Source organism: Lacerta agilis, chromosome 3 (genome assembly GCF_009819535.1).
Source record: "Lacerta agilis isolate rLacAgi1 chromosome 3, rLacAgi1.pri, whole genome shotgun sequence".
Lineage (NCBI taxonomy): Eukaryota > Metazoa > Chordata > Lepidosauria > Squamata > Lacertidae > Lacerta > Lacerta agilis.
Window position 1 is genome coordinate 103,721,297 of NC_046314.1, and position 22,301 is coordinate 103,743,597.

General features: G+C 40.3%; 1 protein-coding gene across 1 annotated transcript in view; it reads left to right on the forward strand.

Moving 5' to 3' along the window:
* Positions 1 to 1,069: 1,069 nt before the first annotated feature.
* The window catches only part of ACSS1 (acyl-CoA synthetase short chain family member 1), a 35,228-nt gene continuing 13,996 nt past the window's right edge, over positions 1,070 to 22,301 (forward strand). Inside the window, exons 1-8 of the mRNA XM_033145052.1 lie at positions 1,070 to 1,596; positions 7,783 to 7,879; positions 14,956 to 15,155; positions 15,757 to 15,932; positions 17,849 to 18,001; positions 18,707 to 18,854; positions 20,503 to 20,640; positions 21,988 to 22,080. Of these exons, the coding sequence (XP_033000943.1) occupies positions 1,245 to 1,596; positions 7,783 to 7,879; positions 14,956 to 15,155; positions 15,757 to 15,932; positions 17,849 to 18,001; positions 18,707 to 18,854; positions 20,503 to 20,640; positions 21,988 to 22,080 (1,357 nt within the window). The 5' untranslated portion in view covers positions 1,070 to 1,244. The remainder of the gene's footprint in view (positions 1,597 to 7,782; positions 7,880 to 14,955; positions 15,156 to 15,756; positions 15,933 to 17,848; positions 18,002 to 18,706; positions 18,855 to 20,502; positions 20,641 to 21,987; positions 22,081 to 22,301) is intronic.

Genomic DNA, 22,301 nt, shown 5'->3' on the forward strand with positions numbered 1-22,301 from the left:
TGTATCCAGGAATTCCTTAATGAATAGTGGATTGGACTAAGTCTGATTTTAAATAAAAACTAATTTAATATGCGAAAAAATGAAAGCACCGTAGTTGCAATTTAAGTCTGAACAGACATGAAATCCTATCAGCTTAATAAAAGTGATCATACATCACTAACGTAATAATTATTTCTAATACAATCTGGATGAGAAATGGGTACAAAGCTCGGTGGCAGTATATGCATTACTAGAGAGGCATGGCAATATATTTTGTCCACTTATCACTTGGTTTTTCTGTGACACATCTCTTGGGTGCTTTGGTTGCGATTAAGACACCTCAACAGCTTATACACGCTGGCACACTCTCTCCTTTAGATTTTCTTCACAGGATTTCGAGATAAGGCAAATAGTTCAAAAGGTCCATAGTTAGCGTATGTTGGGGGTCGGAGGGCAAGCATTATACTTCACACATGAGTAGTCGATAAAACACTTTCCATATTTTATCTTTTGCCCCCTGGTTACTCACGCCTAGCTTTGTGTCAATTTCTCTTTGAAAAAAAGCACCTTGCCAAACTTTAAGGTACCGCACCAGTCTAAATTTATTTACACACCCACCTTTCCAACGTTTGCAATTAGCGTTTCCGAATAGAAATTCAGGTCTTATTCCTAAAAGAGGTCATCCGCAAGAGTCGTTTTGCTTTTCGGCTGCGGGAGAAGCTGCAGCTCAAAACGTACGGTTTACAGTGAAAGATAATATGCTTTTCCTCCTCAACAAACCTGTGATGCAGGTGAGAGAGAGAGAGAGAGAGAGAGAGAGAGAGAGAGAGAGACCCCAGCCCAAATGGGGTCCTCTCAGCTTCGGCCGCGGCTGAGTGCGGATTTTTGAACTTTTTTGAATCCCGCCTCACGGTTTAACGGCTTAACCGCTACGCGGTACGGCAGTTCCCGAAACTCGGGAACTTTTCAGTTGTTTTTTTTTAAAGTTTCCCCTCTGCTAAAGAGGCCGAGCGCTCAGTTCCTCTTTCGCCTCACGAGACGCTGCCTACAAGGAGGGGAAGGGGAAAAGGGCGGGAAAGGCGTGGTGAGGCGAAGGAGGAGGAGAAGGAGGAAGCGCGCAGGGCCAACTTGGCTGGGCCAACTCAGCGCCTCAGGCGAGCGGTTTCGAAAGCCGCTTCCCCTTCTTCGCCCCCTCGGAGGCGGCGCCGAGCCGGTTTCAGCGCCCCCCGCCGCTACACACCTGCCAAACCTTCCCCGGCGGCCTTATGGCAGCCACACCGTCCGCGGCTGCTGCCCTGAGCCGCCTGCGGAGCGCCCTGAGCAGGCGGCGAGGGAGGCTGCCCTGGTGGAGCCGGAGCTGGCCGGGCGCCCCCTGGGGATGGCCTTCGTGCGGCCGCCTCCTCAGCGGCGGCCGTTGCCTCTCTCAGGCGAGCGCCCACTTTCCGAGGGGGAGCTACGGCGAGGTGTCCAGGAGGGCGGCCGAGGCGCCCGGGGCTTTCTGGGGGGCGCTGGCTCGGGAGGCGCTGCTGTGGGACGCCATGCACCACACCGACTGCGAGTGGGATTTCGCGCAGGGCCGCGTCCGCTGGTTCTTGGGCGGCCGCTTAAATGTGGCGGGTAAGGAGCGCCTTCCTTTGGCAGGAGGGGCGAGGAGTTGCCCCTGGCGCGCGCACATCTTATATATATTCATATATCTCGGTCCCTCTTGTCATCCCTCGAGTCCTTCTGGTTTCGAAAGCTTATCTAATTCAGTGCCTGGAAGTCACCACCCAAGTGATCTGGAAAGTGATCACTTGGTGCCTGGAAGTCACCACCCAAGTGATCTGGAAAGTGATCAGGAAGTGATGAGGTGGCTGTTAATGCGGCAAAGAGAAAGAAAATAAGGGGTCGAATGCGCTCTGCAGATGCTCAGAGGCACCTGCATTGTGTCAGGTCGGGCCTTCTAGATCGGCCCTGGTGCGAAAAACAAGTTTTAGGGCCTGAGGTGGGACTTTCTGGTGCTGAGCTCAAGAAGTCCGCATGAGTTGTAAGACTACACAAGTTTTCCAGTGCAGAATGCCCCGAGTTCAAATATCTTTGGCACCTGCAGTTCATAGGGTGCCTAGGCTAGGAAAGTGTTTTGGAATAAGAGCTCGAAGAGTCAACATAAAAGGGGGGGATTAGCTGTGGCTCTTGGGATAATGCATCTTCATATTTAAAACAAATTTTCTCCCCACCATCTGCCTTGCATTTGTGAAAGCCAATGTGACCCCATGAATAGAGTGTAGGAAATAAAGAGTTCAAAGTAGACAAACAGGCTTTCTCAGCAATTGTCAGCTCACATAATGGAAGCAACCTTTGTTTTATGTGATGCAGGTGGCCTTCCTTAAAGATTTGCTGGCAGGGAAAGCAATATGCAAATAAGTGAATTGCTCATTATTTTTATTTCATTGGGTTTGAGGTCACGGGCGGCTCATCATTCTCATATGACATGTTTTTTGCTGCTGCAGTTCTTGTGAGGCAGGGAAGCAGCATTTTCATCTTGCAAATTAATAGCATTTAAATACTTTGCTGTGGGACAGCAGGGGAGCGGGGAAGGCATTTTATCCCCAGTGGACATTTCCATTGGTGCTTGGAAATACCACATGGAATGTGGTTGAGCAAGCGTTGCAGGGCCTCCCTTGTCTATACAGTCATATATCAACGTAAAAAGCAGATTATAGGAACAGAAGAATAGCCTGCAGGATCAGGCCATTGACCCATCTAGTCCAGCATCCTGTTCTCACAGTGGCCAGCCAGATGCCTGTGGGAAACCAAGGAGCAGAACATGAACACACGAGCACTCTCCCCTCCTGTGTTTTCTAGCAACTGGTAGTGGGAAGTATTACTGCCTCCAAAGTAATATGAAGAAAATACAGTTCCCTGTCCCAAAGAACTTACAAAGAACTTTTGCAGGTTTTTTTTTATACCAAAGAACTTAAAAGTCATACTTGCTTAAAGCTCTCTGAGAGCTCTTTTGGGTGGCCATTTTGCATACTCTTGGTTGCTTGCTGTGTACCATATTGAGAGTGTGGGAAGCGGAACAAAAAGAGTATCCTTGCTGTGTGTGTGTGATTATGATGCACATAGGTTGGATATATACAAAAAAGCATATCTTTCAACATTTGAGACTGCCATATAGGTTTCCCTAATGTAGGAGATATGCCTATATTAATTGATTTATGATTATTTCAGGTGGCAGCTTTTTCCATTGATTAACCCTGAGAATGAGCATACTGGTATATCCTGGATGCTGGTTGCAAGGTGCATGTCATTTCACATTGGCCTACAAACATTTCATGCATTAGACTTTGCAGTTATATTCAAACAGTTAAGTACAAATAAATAACAGTATTGACTTGTTAGATCTATAATTCCGTCCCCATCAGGGGTTACTGTGCTCCACTAAAAAGAAAACTAGACCCCAAAGCCCTGTTTTCCCACAGAGTTGTTAAAAATACAGACCACCACTTGCTTCCTTCATTCTTTTAGACTCTTCACATCTGCTCCACAACCTTTTAACCACCTGGCTGACCTCAGATCTTCTGGAAACTACAAACTAGATTTGGCCATTTTTTCTAGTTTGGGCTGATTTATTTGTAACTGTTGCATTAACAAGCTAGATATACCGGTAGGATGGGCTTAGTTAGACTAGTAGAAAATAAGGTGTTCTATCAAAAAGCTATGCAATGCCATAAGAATGTAAATGAAACAGCTTCCTGAAGCTTTCCTTGCAAAAGAACCTATTGTTAGATTTTTGAAAATTCTGCTGTTAAAAGTAAGACATGTATAAATAAAGGCCTTGTAAGACATACACTGTGTATGTACTTTTACATGATTCTACAGAGTGAATGTATCAATACTGAAACATGGAAAGCTCTGGAGCTGTAGTTGGTGATGGTGCTAACCACTTAATTCAACACTAATTCCTCTCAGATAGTTGCTATGGGCACTACATTTTTCTGGTACATGGAATGCTTGTTGCTAGGAAGCCTCATCTGTGGAAGTTGAACTTGGCTTTGTAGTAAAAGCACTCTTGTTCCCGCCCCTCCTCCTTTTAAAACATGGATAGTAAACGAAAGAAACTGCTAGAGGATGAGGATGTGATTTCTCTTTATTATTGGTTTTCTGCAGTGTCTGTAATACTAAAATGCTTTGTAACAATAATTTTTTAAACAACAAAAATCTAACTTGACCACAGTTGACAATTGAAAAAATGACCCACAACCTCTCCCTATATTATGTATTTATCATGAGACTGAATTTTTTTTGCTCCTGCACCCTTTTTCTTTTTTGCCATGTCATAATGGTTTATGATATTTCAGCAATTACAGAAGTATAAATAACAAAAATGAAGATTAACCAATAGAAAAACAGTTCCATGAGCTTTAAAATGGATTCTGTTACTTTAATGGGATGGACAAGCCATGCACTCTGTGACTGACTGTAGACTTCGAGCACATTCAATTACATATTGAAAAATTAAGGAAAAATAGTGAAAGATGAAACTATTTGAGGTTCTTACTGTACAATGTTGGGGACCAACAATGGGAAGGGCTATTGCATTCGTGCCTTGCTTGTGAATTTCCTAGAGGCAACTGATTCTGCTGTCAAAGTCATAAGGTGTGTGTTAGACTGTGCAGCTTTGGTAGATGAGAACTGAACATTTTGGCTTTAGCACCCAAAAATTCCTTATTGAATAGCTGCTTTTCTCCTGTAAAGTTGTTTATAATACCAGGATCTTAATTTTTGTTGTGTTAAGTAATACTAAAGAATAGGTGAAAGTGCCTCTCAACATGTGCTATGCAGAGTGCTGATCCCTCACAGCCAAATGATTTTGTGTGCAATCAATAAGGTTCTAATTGTAATCACTGTTTTAACTAGCAATAACAAGGTAATAAGATATTAAATCCACAGTGGTTCATTATAAAGTAAGTTGTTCTGAATCCCTCTTATAGGAACTGGTGTCCCCATGTCTGTTTGCTGCTAGCTGTGACTGCATAAACAGTGGCTATCACCACCACCACTAAAACTGAATGCTAACCTTAGCAAATGAGGCACATGAGGTGATAAACATTCAGCAAAAGTTCAGGCTACATAGTAATCTTGGAACGCTACTTTATGGGAAGGGTTGTAGCTCAGTAGTAGTAGAGCACCTGCAGCCTGGGGATGTTCCCTGCCTGAAATCCTGGAAAGCCATTGCCAGTCTGACTCAGTTGCACTTGTGGGGTGGTTGTCGGAAATGGCATAATTAATGTTCTCATGGGTGTAGCCAGAATTGTTTTTTTTGGGGGGGGCAGGACTGACATGATTGGTCAGTTAAGTATTTCTATTGTTTTACTTTATTGGGGGACAACAACGACTTGCCCTTCTTGGCTATGCCCATGATTGTTCTCCATATAAAAAAGCTTCCTTTCTTTAGAAACCATTACAGTGGAGGTTAGGACCTTTCTCCCCACTTCCTCTCTGTTAATTTAAATACAGTTGCACTCATTTACACTTACAGTTCATTTCAGTTAATAAAAAAGATACAGCTGTTTCTCTTACACTGCTCTGTTAACCATGTTTACTCAGAATTAAGTCTCACAGAGTTCAGTAGGGCTTAACTCACTAGTCACAATGCTTAGGATTGCATCCTTAATTATTCCAATTGTTCTAATTCAAAGTGCAACACAGCTTCATAAAACTCATGGGAGATAAACCTAGGCACACCAGTTCTTTAACACTTTTTGGATGTGAGTTTCTATTTTCAACAATTACCTATTTTCGACAATTACCACAGTGATCAGGTTTCATCATTGCAGTTGACATGCTGGAGAAATCTACAATAAAGTCACAGATGACATTTTCCAGAAATGCCACATTTTCTTCAGCTGCTTCTTTTTACCCGTTAATATTCTACAAGGTGAGGGTGTTAAAGTTACTCACAGATGGTTTATTATGCAGAAAGAAACTGCTTTAGAATCCGTTTCAGTTTGATCATTGACCAGCATTCGGTCCAATTCTTTGTAGCTTACATATGATATTGTTCAAAATTCAACAGGAAGAGCTGCCAACTTTCATTTATTTTAATGGAGCTTTCTATATTATGCACACTTTTGTTAATTATATTGTAACTCCATTTCGTATTTGCTCTACTTATCACTCTACGTACCGGTATTTGTTCTACTTATCACTTTCTCTTCTTATCTTCACATCACTGTTGTATGCATTCTTACTTAGAAGATGACAATAACTTGCTTAAATTGGTTTAGAGTTGATGTGTTAATGTTTAATGGGGGGGATGTATATTATCATACATGTTTCATAGAAGAGGATAGCAAATTGCATTGTAATAAAAGGGTAAAAAGAAAAAAAATTGATTAAAAGTTGGAATATAAAAATATTTAAAAATAAGTAGAATTTAGCTAAAAAGCAATTCTCAATCAAGTCACCAGTGTATAGAAATACCGGTAATCAAGGTCATGAAAACCATTTAAATGTTAAATATTAAGGAAGAGTTAAATGACCTAGTTAAGCTACCATTGCCATACACATAAGAGTTGAAAAGGTACTTGAACGTGGCTGGAATAAATTAAAGGACTCTAGTGCTGCTTTTGTTTATTGAAGAAGCCTTAATTTTCAAGGATGTGATATTTGGTCTCAGGCATGGGGGGGGGGGGAACATACAGTGGAATTAAGTATCTTACTGCATAATTTTCCCAGTAAAGTTTCTCTAAGCTTTGTACAGTGCAGAACTGTCTTTGATTGTTGATTACAGTATTTGTAAATAGAGGACTCCCTTAGGGTCAAATTAGAAGAAAAGGACACCAACAAGGGCATTGAAGGGATTGGCTGAAGAGCACAACACTACAGTATTAGGTTTCCAAAACATGAGCTTATAATTACAAAACATACACATTTTTAGAAGGGTGAAACATAATTACACAACAGATGTCCACTGCAAAATCTGATGGCCAAACTTCAACTTTGATTTTAAAAGGCTGGATTTCCTAGCCTTTAAGTGCTGGAAAGAGGGCCTGCTAAACTCAAAGCTGAGGGAGAATTGTGTGTATCAATCATCCTGTGCTTAGGAGGCAGGACTCCTTTCAGTATGTTATGCACATTCCAATCCCTCCACATAATTGTAATATTTAGCAGAAACAGTGGGGGCAAGGGGGGAGTGCTACATTAACCAAATGACTTTCAGTCTCTTGCCTTTCCAATGTCCTGTTGCTCTGCCTCTCCTATCCAAGCCTTAGCTAGAGGCTACATTTTTCAATAAATATAAATAGATAAATATTATGCATCTATTCCTGGCTTACATACCAATCACATAGCTCTTGTTCATCTGGTTTTAGACTGTAGGTGGTCTAAACTACAAAGAATATCAACAACCCTTGAAGGGAGTTAGTTAGTTGTGGCCATCTTGTGTTATAAACAGAATCATACTGTCAAAGTTTTAACAACTGCACACAACTGTATCTAATGACGTCCTTACATTTACTGCCTCAGAATTCTTATAGATGCTTGACTGTAGTGTATGTTTATGAACTAAACTGATGTACAGTGCAATTTCATGTATTCTAATGATTCTGAAATACTGAAATCATCTGAATACTGTACTTTGATGCTCTTGACTATTTCATTGGGACATTATTGTAGATTTGCATGATCAGAGGCTCTTTAAATAAATTATATTTGTTCATTATCTTTTAAAAATATTAATAGCACAAGTTGATTATCAAATCTGACACTTTAGAATTTACTGTAAATGTTGCTTTTTTATAATTTGTTTCTGTGCAGTTAACTGCTTGGACCGGTATGCACAACACTCTCCAGAGAGAGTGGCTTTGATCTGGGAAAAAGATGAGCCTGGCACTGAAGAGAAAGTTACGTACAGGTATAACTTCAAAATTTTCTTATACTGCGGTTGGGGCGTGCTTACTGCCTACTTCAAGAGCTTCTGTACAAAATCTTTTCCATTCTTTGATGATGGCCAGCCTAAAGAAGAAGAATCAGTCCAGTAGTAGTGGTGAACAAGATGGCAAATACAATCAGTGTTTCTTTTAGCAGAGCGGTTCCCAAATAGTGGGTTAGAACCCAGCAGTGGATTGATGGGACATTTGGTGGTAGCTGAGCAGCCTGTCAGAAAGGGGCTACTGGAAACCATGTGGCAATGTAGCCTAAAGAATATTCATAACTGCTCAGTTGTCATTAACAGACAGACTTTCATTATTATGATTAAATAATTTTGAACCACTTAATATATTAAAAAATACCTCTACAAAAAATAACAACGGACAAATTAATCTATTACAAAATATTACAAAAGTACAGTTACATATAAACATAGTTACACATAAAAATGTAACAAAAATTTGCCTGATGGTGCTATTTCAACACATGTACAGTAAGAAGCTAGCTATGTCAGAACAGGAAATCAAGCTGAAGCTAGTGTAAGAAAAAGGAGCCAGTCCACATGGATGTGAGGGCTTTCTGCAAATGAACATTGGCTGCGTCTGTAAGAAAAATGTAAGAATATCTCTGTGCAGCCTACCTTGGAGTATTTGTAGTGCCTCATCACAATCCTGGATTGCCAAGAAGTCAAGTTGGGGTAGAGGAGCAAAAGTGAAAGCTGGTTGCACAACAAGCTGGCCATGGCATGGGGGTGACACTGACTGGGGAGAGTGGTGGTTTGGAACAATGGCAGAAGTATGAGTGAAGTACTATGAATTATTTCAGAGCTGTGCATTCTTTATCTGTCTCACATGAGACAGCAAGGGAATGGAAGAGAGAGAAGTTTCAGGACATCAAGAAGGGGGGATACTGAAAGGAAATGAGTGGCTCTTCTAAAGAATGGCAGGGGTAAATTGGGAATGGGAGGAAAATGGTGGTTTTTAAACAACAGCAGAGATTGTACCTTAGCACCTTAGTACCTTTCACTCCTGGTACCATGTGCTATCTTCAACGTTATGTTCCAGATGCAAAGTAATAATTTAGAATATATACAGGTATGTTATTACCAAGCAAGCACCCACATGCACACAACACCCATAAGCTGAACTTAACCTTCTCTAACTGAACAAGCTAACTGATTGGCTTGCTCTTAAGATTCTACAGTGGTTACTTGGGTTACAGACGCTTCAGGTTACATACTCCGCTAACCCAGAAATAACGCTTCAGGTTAAGAACTTTGCTTCAGGATAGGAACATAAATCGTGCTCTGGCGGCGCAGCAGCAGCAGGAGGTCCCATTAGCTAAAGTGGTGCTTCAGGTTAAGAACAGTTTCAGGACCTCCGGAACAAATCAAGTACATAATCAGAGGTACCACTGTACTCAATTTAAAGCTACAGCAACATATACCATCATGGGGATTGCACACAAAGGGGGCTGCAGAACAGGGGAGAGAATGAGGAACGAAAACGGTAAGGGGGGCAGGTTGTTTGTGTGCAAGGGATAGTTGAAAAAAGGAGGTAGGAAAGGGAGACTGGCTGGCACAGACCTTGTCTTCTTAATAAATTTGAGTTCTTATTAAATATAAAGTGGTATCTCGACTTACGAGCAACTCGACTTCCGCATTTTTCGACTTACGAATGACCTCCGGAAGCGAAAAAATGGCCGCCGCTTCCGAAATTTTCGACTTCCGAAGTGAAAGCGGCGGCACGATACCTCGACTTACAAAGATTTTAATGCGCATTTTTCGAGGTATGATTTTTTTTTTTCCGTTCTGAGATGGCGGCTTCGACTTGTGAAGATTTCCATTTACGAGCTCGAGATACCACTGTACCAAGAAAAAAATGCACCAAGAACTCTGCCCAGTAAATTTCAATGGTGGGAATAAATCCTACTCACAAGTCAAAAATCAAACAAAAGTATGTACTGTATTCTGAAAAGAATTACAAACTTAAGCAAAGAATGCAAACTTTAACAAACAATACAGCTTCAAACTCACAATGATATGTGTGGCACAATAATTCGTTACAGTATAAGAATAAAAAAGTTTTAAAGTAACAACAAATTCATATTAGTCCATACTCAGAATGGCCGTTTCATGTATTGAGCCGAAGTTAAGAGTCGATTCTGGGTCAAGAACCAGGACAGGGCCCTGTTTCGATGTGGACACCTTCATCAGCTGGTAATATCAAACAATACATAAATTTACATTTGAATTCTAAATTATAAGTTTTATAAATTTTATATACAGAATTATACAACATTTGGTTCCTTGCCTAGTTTTTTAGGGGTCGTGTTAATTTGTAGAACTCGTATGAATATATCTTTTAATTTCTATGATGTAGCAACTGAAAATAATATTAGCAATAATGACGTGTTTTAAATCGAATTGAAAATTATAAAGCACCATATAATCATATATTTCCTTACCTAGGTGTGGATTGATCAATGTGTATCTCAAACTTTTCTGTGCGTTTTCAATTTGGAAATAGCTTATTGCCTTTTATATGCACTTAAAAAGGGAGGAGGTTAACCTCCAGATCTTCTTAAAGGCATAAAGTGCTAAAGTTCAGAGGGCAGAGAGTTCTAGAATTCAGAGGGCAGCTATGCTGGCCTGTTTGGCTAAATCCAGCACCTGGCAGCCCATTTTAATACTCCAAGCCTTGATTAAATTCCAACACCCACTAGACCCAGGAATTTAGGGGAGGATCTGACACCAATAAATTTAGGGGAATCAAGGCACCCACAAACTCATAACAATATATTCAAATATTTAGTTTCATATTCAATATGATCGAGTCATATCCACTCTAGTCTGAGATTCGTATGAATAGCATACTATATTTAGTTTTATTTATGAAATTAAATACATTGGAACTCTCAGCCAAACCATACATTGCATTCAGTGTCTGATCACATTTAATGTATGTGTTGCTTTTTAAATAGCAATTTCAGGGGCGATTTGGACATGGTGCATTTATTTCTTTAACATAATTTCTGTATTATTTAATTGTAATAAACCTCTAAGTAGCATAAATAAAATGCGAGGGCCTTCCTTCTGCACTGTGATTCTGATGAAAATTGCCCCACAGAGCACAAAGTTGCTATTTGCTGTGGGAGCTATATTGTTATTGGTGCCAGTAGCAATTTATGTCCCATAGCAAATGGCAGTTTCGTAGGGGGCTGTTTTCATTGATACCACAGCATGGGGCTGGAAGAGGAAGGGATAGCCCCATGTGTTGCATTCTTGATCCTGACATGGTTCCCCTCCCCCAAATTGTGCATAAGGCTCATTGGCTACTTTAAATGCCAGTATGTTCCTTTAGGTATTTTGTTAGGTTTGCCTTCAAGTAGGAGTGTTTGAAGAAACTGCTCTGTGACCATACTATGGTCTTTGGTCGTCTCAGTAGGGACAAGGCCTGCAAACACAGTGTTTCCTTTGAAGCTGTTCTGATATCTGTTAATAATAGCAAGCTGTTGGTAGATTTATCAGCTAATTAACCAAGCTGCTATAAAAATGCATTGACTGCTCTAAGGAGTTTTGTCCATGCCCAGCTGTTACATTCAATAGATAGATGTAGGTATCACACAGAAAGCAGGTGACCAGTGAAATAAAAATATGTGTGTTGACAAGAGGCATGAGTACTGTACTTTATCAGTAAATAGTCTGGACATTTTAGCAGGGATTATTATAGCCTGTGTTATATTCACATATTATTTATTATTTATTGAATTTACGTCCTGCCCTTCCTCCCAAAGCAGACCAGAATGGCAAACAGATACACAATTTAAAAACAAACAAAGGAAAAAAGCATTCTATAACAGTCAACATTCTAAAGGCAGTTACAATTGAAAACATCTAAAAGCAGTTACAGTGACAGTTAATGACCTTGAGGTTGCCAGGAGCAGTATTCTTCAGCCACCAAATGCCTGGGTAAACAGGAATGTTTTCCAATTTCTCCTGCAAATTAATAATGATGGAGACAGGTGCCCCTCACTAGGGAGGGCTTTCCACAACAGGCAAAGTACCACTGAAAGAGTGCTGTCATGAGTCAGCAGCACCAACTGGGCAACTCCCAGCAGCGGCACCATCAGCAAGGCCTCACCTTCTGATGATAGGGTCTGAGCTGGAGAAGGCGCTTTTTTGGGTCCTTGGGACCCAAGCCATAAAGGTTTTATATTGCAGCACCAGTATCACATGGTCCCTTCAGGCTACCCCTTACCAATCCAGCAGTTGTATTCTTCACTAGCTGCTGCCTCTGGACTGTCTTCAAGGGCAGCCCCACGTAGAGCACATTACAGTAGTCTAAGCAGGAGGACAACTGAGGCCAGGTTATCCCAGTCCAGGAAGGAACCATAGCTGGTGAAACAACCTAAGCTGGGCATAAGCACTCGTGGCATACGTACAAACTTCCATATTTGAAAGTAAAGAATGTGTACCTCCTACTTGGAGTTTCTGGGAAACACAGAGATGGTGTTGGAGGATAGGCCACTTTCAACTTGGGCCTTAACTTGGGAGATAAAGCCCATTTTCATTGGGAGTTTCTCATATCCCTAGTTTTTATTTATTTATTTAAAAAGTAGGTCAAAAGCTGTTTGCCACTAATTCAAAAGTTTGGGCAGTTTGGTTCCCTCCCTGTGGAATGCCCTCCCATCAGATGTCAAAGAGATAAACAACTACACAACCTTTAGAAGACATCTGAAGGCAGCCCTATATAGGGAAGTTTTTTATGGTTGGTGTTTTGTGGTATCATATGTGTTGTAAGCCACCCAGAGTGGGCAGGGTATAAATAATAAAATAATAAATTATTATTATTATTATTATTAAACTTATTACTTGTAGCTACATGTATTCTGAAAATATATAATACTTTTTTGCAAATATATAATACTTCTTTTGCAAATACACAGACATAAAACTGATCCATTGACAGCTACTAGTGGATAGATAAATGTAATATATTTTCATGAAAATATTTGCTTTATCTCAGGAGAAGGCACGGAAGCATTGGCATATTAATAACTGTATAGGAACTGTCAGCACAAGAGGCTGCCACCTTTTTTTAGAGGTGTCAAATTGTGAATGTCTGGATAGTGTTGCAGTCTACTTCTTGAGTGGAGGAATGGAAAATATTATACAACAATATATATACACAACTAGGAATGGAAATATTTCTAGCTTTTGTTGCTGGCTGGCTTTCTTTCTGAGCACAATACAAAGTTCAAGACAAAATAGGGAGGGACTAGTTTGTGGCCCTCCAGATGTTGCTGGATTGCAGCTCTTATCATTCTGCAAATTTCTCCTGGCTGTTTCTTCCTGCTGTGCTTCATCTGGTTTCAGAGCACGACTGGGAGAAAAAAATAGCCAAGGGCATTTGCAGGGGATAATCCAGAGGTGGCTTGTGCCTGCAGGGACTGGTAGGGCAGAACAAAATAAAAAATAAAAAAATCCTTCCAGTAGCACCTTAGAGACCAACTAAGTTTGTTCTTGGTATGAGCTTTCATGTGCATGCACACTTCTTCAGATACACTGAAACGGAAGTCACCAGACCCTTATATATAGCCTTCTGCCCTACAGGGACTGGTAGGGCAGAAGGCAGAGAGCTGCATGAGGGCAAGGCTGAGACTGAGAGGAGGCACTGACAACCAGTGCCACCCTCAAGACTGAAAGCAGGTAGGCGGAGCCGGCTGAGGTTAGTGGAGCAGTGCCCCATTTGAGCTAATGGACCAGCCTTCACCAGACTCATCCATGGATATGAGCAGGATTAAACTCCACCTTTCAATTCTCCCTTGTAAATGCCTTCTGGTCCCTTTGTTAGTAATAGGAGACAAACCTCAGCTTGGAACTCTTGAATTTACTTCACAGTCTGTAGTTCTGGCCTAATAGTCCCTTCTGAAAATGTTCTGATCCTGTGCAGGACTTTGATACCATATTCTTGAAACACATCTGAATTATTTGGCTATTGTGAGATGGAATGGTTGTCTACTAAGACAGCTATGGTTTGGCAGACATCCCAGTTTCTCATTTTCGTTTAGCCATAAAACTTGTAGGTAGCTTTGGAAGAGATACGAACTTTATATCAGTCTCTGTTTAATTATTTTTTACTCTATTCTAAGAGTAAAAACAACTTTTTAATAAATAGCCTTATTCATAGATTTGTTGATTTCAGGTTGGGCTGTTAGTTGCGTAAGAAGTAATTACACAATCAAATCATATGAAACAAATTACAGTTTTTAAGGCTGAGCAAGGATGTAGGCTTCCTACGAAGCATTCTTTTTTATATTTGAACACTGTAAGTGTCTCTTGAATGCTAAGAATGTTGATGAAGGCCAAGTATTCCTCATTATGTCAATATTTCAAAAGCACTATTGATTTCTGTGGTTCAGCAATTGTTGTTATCCAAAAAGACCAGCAAGAGACAAAGCTAAGGATTGTTCTATTCTGAACTTTAGATCATGTATTAAAATGGTTTCTCTGATGCTGTTAAAACAGTGCATATATTTCATATGAACATTATATACCTTATCCTGTCTTAATGGTAGGTAATTAATATATACAGTAGTAAATAACTAAATCTTGCATAGATGGGAACTTTGGTGGAATAATAATTATCTGTTATAGATTTTAGATTGGCCAGTGAATAATTTCCAAAACATTTCCCCCCATTTCATAAGTTCACTACTAACAATGAGTGGGTACCAACTGCATGTACAATATTAGGCGAACATGGCAGTTTCAAATTTTTAACTTTGTTTACGTTATAAAAGTAAAGTAAAAATTCTAAATTGGATCATCCACTAGGACATAAAAAAAAATTCTGGTGGAAATTGATTTTTCCCCAATGCAAATTACCCTAATTGGCACAGGGGCTTTTCCTGGGATACCTTCAAATTCAAAATATTTCTTAAAAACTCAAATTACTGGGATTGGCATTGCTTTATACAAGCCTTATGCGATAGAAATACATATTTAAAAAACTGGAGCATACAGAAATGACATGGTTGTTCTTTCCTGTGTTGCAGGGAGCTTCTGGATACAACTTGCCGCCTTGCTAATACATTAAAGAAAAATGGAATTACAAAAGGGGACCGAGTTGCTATTTATATGCCTGTGTCCCCACTGGCAGTGGCTGCCATGTTGGCTTGTGCCAGAATTGGTGCTGTTCATACCGTTGTCTTTGCTGGATTCAGTGCAGAGTCATTGGCAGGGAGGATCAATGACTGTGAGTAGTTTTCAGATGCTGGGAAGGGGTAGTTGATAAACATTTATAGTACAGTATGACTTTTTCCCATATTGCAGGGCAGTTCTCTTCACACACAACTTGCATTCCCATTATGCATGACCAATATTCCCCATCATTGAAAAGAATGTGTTAGCCTCCGTATGCACAAAATTCATGTGTGTACATTAGAGCCCTTTGTAGTATGTTGTGAGGAACTTTGGCCAATGGGCTTCATTACACCCACCAGCCAGTTATATGATATCAGATGCAGAGATTTGTTATCTGCGGACTAAGCATTACAGCACTATGATAAGAGTTAAGCCTCTGCTTGCAAATTGTATAAGAAAAAAACCTATAGAGTCTTGAAGCTTTTTACAAACTAACAAATTTATCAGGGGGTGTAATCTTTTGTGGACAAGAGTCTGTTTCTAGTTTTGCTACAAGACCTTTTGTTTCTGCTGCAACAGAAAACACAGCTACCCCTCTGGAAACTGCATATGAGTTACTGTTCTGCTATATATAATGTCTTGGTTACAATATTACTCGGAACAATAATGGAGGAAAACAAGCTGCTAAGTCCACAAATAATTTTTCTTGTTAGCTGAATGCAAAGCAGTCATCACCTCTAACCAGGGAGTCAGGGGCGGACGTGTCATAGAACTGAAGAAGACCGTGGATGAAGCTGTAAAGAATTGTCCAAGTGTCAAGTGTGTTTTTGTGACTCAGAGAACTACCAACAAAATCCACACGGGCAGTCGTGATATTCTCCTTGAAGAAGTATGTTCATGATGTTCATGGTACTTCTTTTAAATCAGGTATTTCTATAGGGTGCAATAATATTTTATCACAACAGGTTATATGCTGGTGTTTTGTCTAGAACAAATTAATGTTGATGAGCCTAGTTTTATTATGAATCAAAGGCCAGGCTGAAACTTGGAATTGTCAGGTTAGTGCATCCTTGGATTGCAGCTTCATATCTAGAGATGAGAGTCCAGAAAAACTGGGGAATTTTTTTTGGGGGGGGCATCTTTTTCCCCATCCCCATTATTTTCTGAAGCTGTTTGTTTGTTTTTGAAAATTAGACACAATTTGGATTAAGAAATCTTTTAATTCAGAATGGTGGACAAAACTTTTAAGACAAGGTGTTCATATATTTATTCTTCCAACATGATTTTTAAAACTGTGTAGCAGGAGGACTTGTGTGATTTTGTGTTCAATCTTGGATCATGAAAAATTGCAAGCAAAATAAATAATAAATAAATGGTAGCAATATAAAATATTATGAAAGAGGAGGTGTATTACCGGTAATTAAAAACATGTTGGAATAAAACAGTCTTCAAAAGGTGGGGAGTGATGGAGTAGCTACTCCCTTGGGTGGGGGGGGGCACAACTGAAAAGGTGCTCTTTTTGTGCCACCTCTGCACCTCAGATGGCAAGTGGGAGCATGGAGGAGCCTCTCCAAAATGAAATTCTATTCTTGAGCAAGTTTATCCAGGAGGATGTAGTTCTGTAGATAATCATTGTCCCAAGGCATTTCAAAGATCAATGGCAGCAACCACAATTGAGTCTCAATGGATTTCAAATGAGGAAAGTTGGTCAAGGATTGAGCAATATGTATAAAACTCCTGGTCTTAGCAAAAGACCTAATGGCTACATTTTGAACCAACTGTTTCTGAACTGTCTTCATGGACATCCCTGTGTACAGCACATTGTAGGTATCCAACCAGGCAGTGGGAAAGGTATGTATAACAGAGGTCAGGTCTGATTTCACCTGGTAAGGACACTGCTGACTTACCAAATGAAGATGGTAAGGCGTTCCTGATCAGTGCCTGCACCTGACCATCCAGGAGAACTCTCAACTAGCAAACTTACTGTTTCAGGAGACATGCAACCCCATCAGTACAGGTTGCGCACGTACATCCAGATCAGCAGATCTCCCATTTAGCAGTACCTGTCCTGTCTGGATTGAACTTCAGTTGATTCACTCTTGTTCAGGTCAAAACTGCCCTCAAAACAGCAGTACAGTGGTACCTCGGAATACGTACACTTCGGGTTACATACGCTTCAGGTTACATACTCCGCTAACCCAGAAATAACGCTTCAGGATAAGAACAGAAATAGTGCTCTGGTGGCGCAGCAGCAGCGGAAGGTCTCATTAGCTAAAGTGGTGCTTCAGGTTAAGAACAGTTTCAGGTTAAGAACGGACCTCCGGAATGAATTAAGTACATAACCAGAAGTACCACTGTAAATAACTTGCACTGTTTCCCCAAGTTCTTGCTTCTTCCAAGATAACTGAAACAAAAGAGGATGCATGGTCTAACAGTTGGCAATAGCTCCCGGTGAAGAACAGTGCAATGGACTTGTGGCTCCTGGCTGAGTTACCCAGCCTTTGGATAATACCGTATCCATACCCCAGGTATGCCTGAAGTTTACTGGAGATGGCAGCCGTCAGTAGAGTGCAGCACAATAGACTTTGGGCAACTGTTTCTGCACAGAAACATGAAAGCATTTAAATAAACAAAACCACAACTGTGAATCCAGAACATTGCTTCAGTTTTTAAGAAATAGCCCTTTTTGTTTTTTATGTTTTAATATGTGCTGTATTTATTATTATTATTATTATTATTAGTATTAGTATTAGTATTAGTATTAGTATTAGTATTAGTATTATCCTCTTTCTTTTCTTTATTTAGGAGATGGCTAAGGAGGCGCCAGTTTGTTCCCCTGAAATAATGGACAGTGAAGATATGCTCTTTATGCTTTATACCTCAGGGAGCACAGGAAAACCTAAAGGGATTGTTCATACCCAAGCTGGCTATCTCCTTTATGCTGCCTTAACGCACAAGGTACATCAGAAATCATATCCCTTGGAAAATAACACTTGTTGTTTTACTATATCAGTAGTAATTGTGGAGAACAGATAGTAAAAATAAATTTGTTTGGGGGTGGGAAAATGTACTGATGAATTTGGATATGGTGCCTGGTAAAAATTTCTCTGATTCCTTCTGCTAGAATCCTGGGAACTGTAGCTCCTCTCGCAAAGCTACAGTTCCCAGCACCCTTTACAAAATGCAGTTCCCATGATTCCTTGTGGGGAGGCATGTGCTTAAATGTATGTTGTGGTTCTGCCCTCGGCCATCACATGAAACCATGAATGTGAAGAGCAAAGTGCCTGAAATCTGTGGCTGTACACCTGTTTCACCACATGAGGTGTATCATATGGTAAATACAGTAGTACCTCAGGTTACAGACACTTCAGGTTACAGACGCTTCAGGTTACAGACTTCACTAACCCAGAAATAGTACTTTGGGTTAAGTAAGGACTTTGCTTCAGGATGAGAACAGAAATTGGGCGGCGGTAGCAGCGGGAGGCCCCATTAGCTAAAGTGGTACCTCTGGTTAAGAACAGTTTCAGGTTAAGAACAGACCTCCAGAACAAATTAAGTTCTTAACCCGAGGTACCAATGTAACTGCTGAAGAATGATGGAGAGTTTAATTAATTAATTAATAAACATGTAAACTCTAATCTGTTTTACTGTTCATCTTTGTAGCATGTGTTTGACTACAAGCAAGATGACATTTTTGGTTGCGTGGCTGATATTGGTTGGATCACGGGACACAGCTATGTGGTGTATGGACCACTCTGCAATGGTAGCACCACAGTTCTGTTTGAAAGCACTCCAGTCTATCCTGATCCAGGTGCCTTAAGTAGAAACTTAAAGTTTAACTCCTGGGCATAGAGAAGGGTTGTTCATGTAACAACTCCCAGTTTCAAACTCTGGCATCTCCTTATAGGGCTGGGAAAAGATTCCTGTCTATAATCCCCAGAGAGCTACAGTGTGTAGACACTGCTTGGTATGCACATGATGCTAAACCACAGATTACTATGCTAGAACAATGCATTGGTGCATGCTGCTCAGTTACTCCCACTTTGCTCCACCCTGCATGCCTCTGGTAGAAACAAACCATAAAGTATGGCTTAGCATTACATGTGAATTGGCACTTGTGGTAGGTTTCTCACCAAACAAACTGCAAGTGGAGCTGTCTTGCTGTTAGTGATTTGAAAGAAAGAAACCTGGAGTGTTGGTTCACACATAATTGGAAACTGAGAATCATAGAAACGCAGAGCTGGTACAAACGTGCTGTACCTGGAACTGGGTGTGGAGAATGCAGCAGAATGGGACACAGCTGTGGCAGCTTGAGGAAGCACCATCCACCTTGGGTCTGGCCATAAAAGCAGGTCTAGAGTGAGAGACTAGGGTGATGTCTGCTGTTTCCAGGCATTTTTCTTGGTGTGAGACTTTTGTGGGTAAGCTGAAAGTTTGTTTAGACCCTGGGTGAGAACCTGGAGGGTGAAAGGAAGGGTATGTCAGAAGTAAAATTAATTTATATTGATTTATATATCTTAGTAACTTTGTACTGAAGTATTTGTATTAAATATATAAAAAAATTGTCCAGTAACACCTTAGAGGCCAACTAAGTTTGTTCTTGGTATAAGCTTTCGTGTGCATGTACACTTCTTCAGAATGCACACGAAAGCTTATACCAAGCACAAACTTAGTTGGTCTCTAAGGTGCTACCGAACATTTAATTTTTTAAAAATATATTTCGACTGCGTCAGACCAACATGGCTACCTACCTGTATTTGTGTTAAGATATCAGAAATGAAAATTTTGAGAGGTGATGTAGCAGCTGCCAATCCAACCAATCTTCCACCACATATATTTGGTGAATCTGTAGCACTGTAGACCAGTGGATAGGTGATAAGCTTTGGTCTTAATTGTTAAGAAGAGATTGTCCACGTTCACCTGTCAGTCACCATCTTGCTATGTGTTTAAGGCAGTTATGGCCAAACTTGGACCTCCAGCTGTTTTGGGACTACAATTCCCATCATCCCTCACCACTGGTCCTGTTAGCTAGGGATGATGGGAGTTGTAGTCCCAAAACAGCTGGAGGGCCAAGTTTGGCCATCACTGGTTTAAGGAGTACAAATGGTATCTCAAATGACCTGTTTTGGCTCAATTTAAAAGGTAGGTGTTGATTTTAGTATAGATCAGTGGACTTACTGCTCTGCCCTTTAAACATGAGCCTGTACAAATTGTTTAGGGTGGGGTATACTGATTGTGGCATCTGCTCAACAACACAAAGCACAACGATGGGCTAGTGTGACAGGCAGAGAATCTATAAAAATATTTTAAAAGTCTTTAAAAAGCAGGTACTTTGTGTCCATATTACAAAGAACGCCTTTGTATTGCAGTATGTATTCTCATTGTACTTGAAATATTCTGAACATGTAGTGCTTACGAAGTTCACAGACAAATTTAAGTGACCATTTGAAATTTTGCAGGTCGCTACTGGGAAACCGTTCAAAGGTTAAAAATTAATCAGTTTTATTGTGCTCCCACTGCATTGCGATTGCTGCTGAAGTATGGAGATGAATTTGTAAAGAAGTATGACAGATCTTCCCTAACTACACTTGGATCAGGTGAGAATGCGCAACTTAAGGCTTTGTTCCATTTGAAGTCAGTACTGCTGATTTCTATGGAAGCAGATTTTCCCAGTCCTGTAATGATTTTGAGAGAGATAAGCTTTTTACTTTGTCAGAGATTGTCAAATTTTGTGGGAAATGTCATGTTACTCTTCAACTGGGAGGTCAGGATCCATATGTGGAACACACTCTGACCTTAGCTGGATTGCACCAGTAGAACCTTTATCTTCTAAAAAAAAGGGGGGGATAGGTAATAACCACATGGAAAAGGAACACAAGGACTTCTGCCCCACTAATTATTTCTAATTTACATGCAAAAAGTACTTCTAGCAGCCAAGAGTTAATAATTTTAGTAGGTAAAGCTTTTCTCATTCTGGCATGACAAGCTGAAACATCCTTGAATCTCTGCAACTATTAAAATTGCAGGAGGCTTTGCTGTCCCTCTTTGCAGCTTAGAGAAAAAGTAGAAATATGCAATAAATGATTGAAGTTGGGACCCATATCATCATTTGGGATTAAAGATGGATCCTGGAGATTATAAGGAAGAAGACTTCTTACATAGCCAGTTTAGTTCTGTGTCACACTCGCATTGGAGCTGTCAGTGGACTAACTTTGAAATGGTATGGCAAGAGTGCTGTAGAAGCTCCAATTAGAGCACTGAGTGCACCAGCCAATAAATTATACTTTATTAATCAGACAAAGCACAAATGCATAGGCTGCTGTATTTGCAAGGGCTGGCCACTCTCAAACCTCAGCAGTAGTAATCTAACTGACAAGATGATGTGAGCTGCCTCTTTTGCAAATATCTGAAGAACATTTTTGATCGTTGCCGTTTTTGGTCTTGTGCACCCAAGTGCTTGTGGCTGTGGAGAAGCAACCTGGAAAATTTGGTTCATGACACCCAGCCCCCCTTACTCTTTAGAGTATCTGCAGTAGATGCCAGTACACAAATTTTGCTTTCAAAACTTCCAAAGTTTTATGCATTTTTAATTCACGCAATGAGATTGAGTGTTTGACAAGGGGCGAGGGAGGGTCAGTTAATTTCATTGTACACAGGTTGTACATTGACAATAAAAGTATATTGTTGTTGTTGTTGTTGTTGTAACTTAAAGGTTTACATAAATGCACCTTCTTTTTAATTTCATCCTGTTGCTTTATGTCCTATTTTTAGTAGAAAAGATGGCCAATTCTGAACATTTTCAGCATGTTTCTCCACCAGTTCTTCTTTCTGCTAAACATATCCAGTTCCTTCTGTCATTCTTCATATGATTGTTGATCAGTTACCAAATGTAAAATACTTTCGACAGAATTCGCAATTCTTCCTTTTACTATTTTGAATTTTAGTGGGAGAACCCATAAACCATGATGCTTGGCAGTGGTTCTACAATGTGGTAGGAGAGGGACGCTGTTCTCTTGTGGATACTTGGTGGCAAACAGGTAAAATAATGACAGTTTTAAAAATCTTTTTTACCCCCCCCCCTACACACACACAAACAGAGCATTGTGCCATTTTTTGTGTATGTTTATTGGGTAGCTGCTAGCATCCTGTTTAAAGCCATCTTATCAGGCTAGAGGAATGGCTTGTGCAACAACCTCTAGGCCTTTGGAACTGCCTGGGGCATCTGACCTTGGTGTGAGTCTTCAAACTACTGACTTCT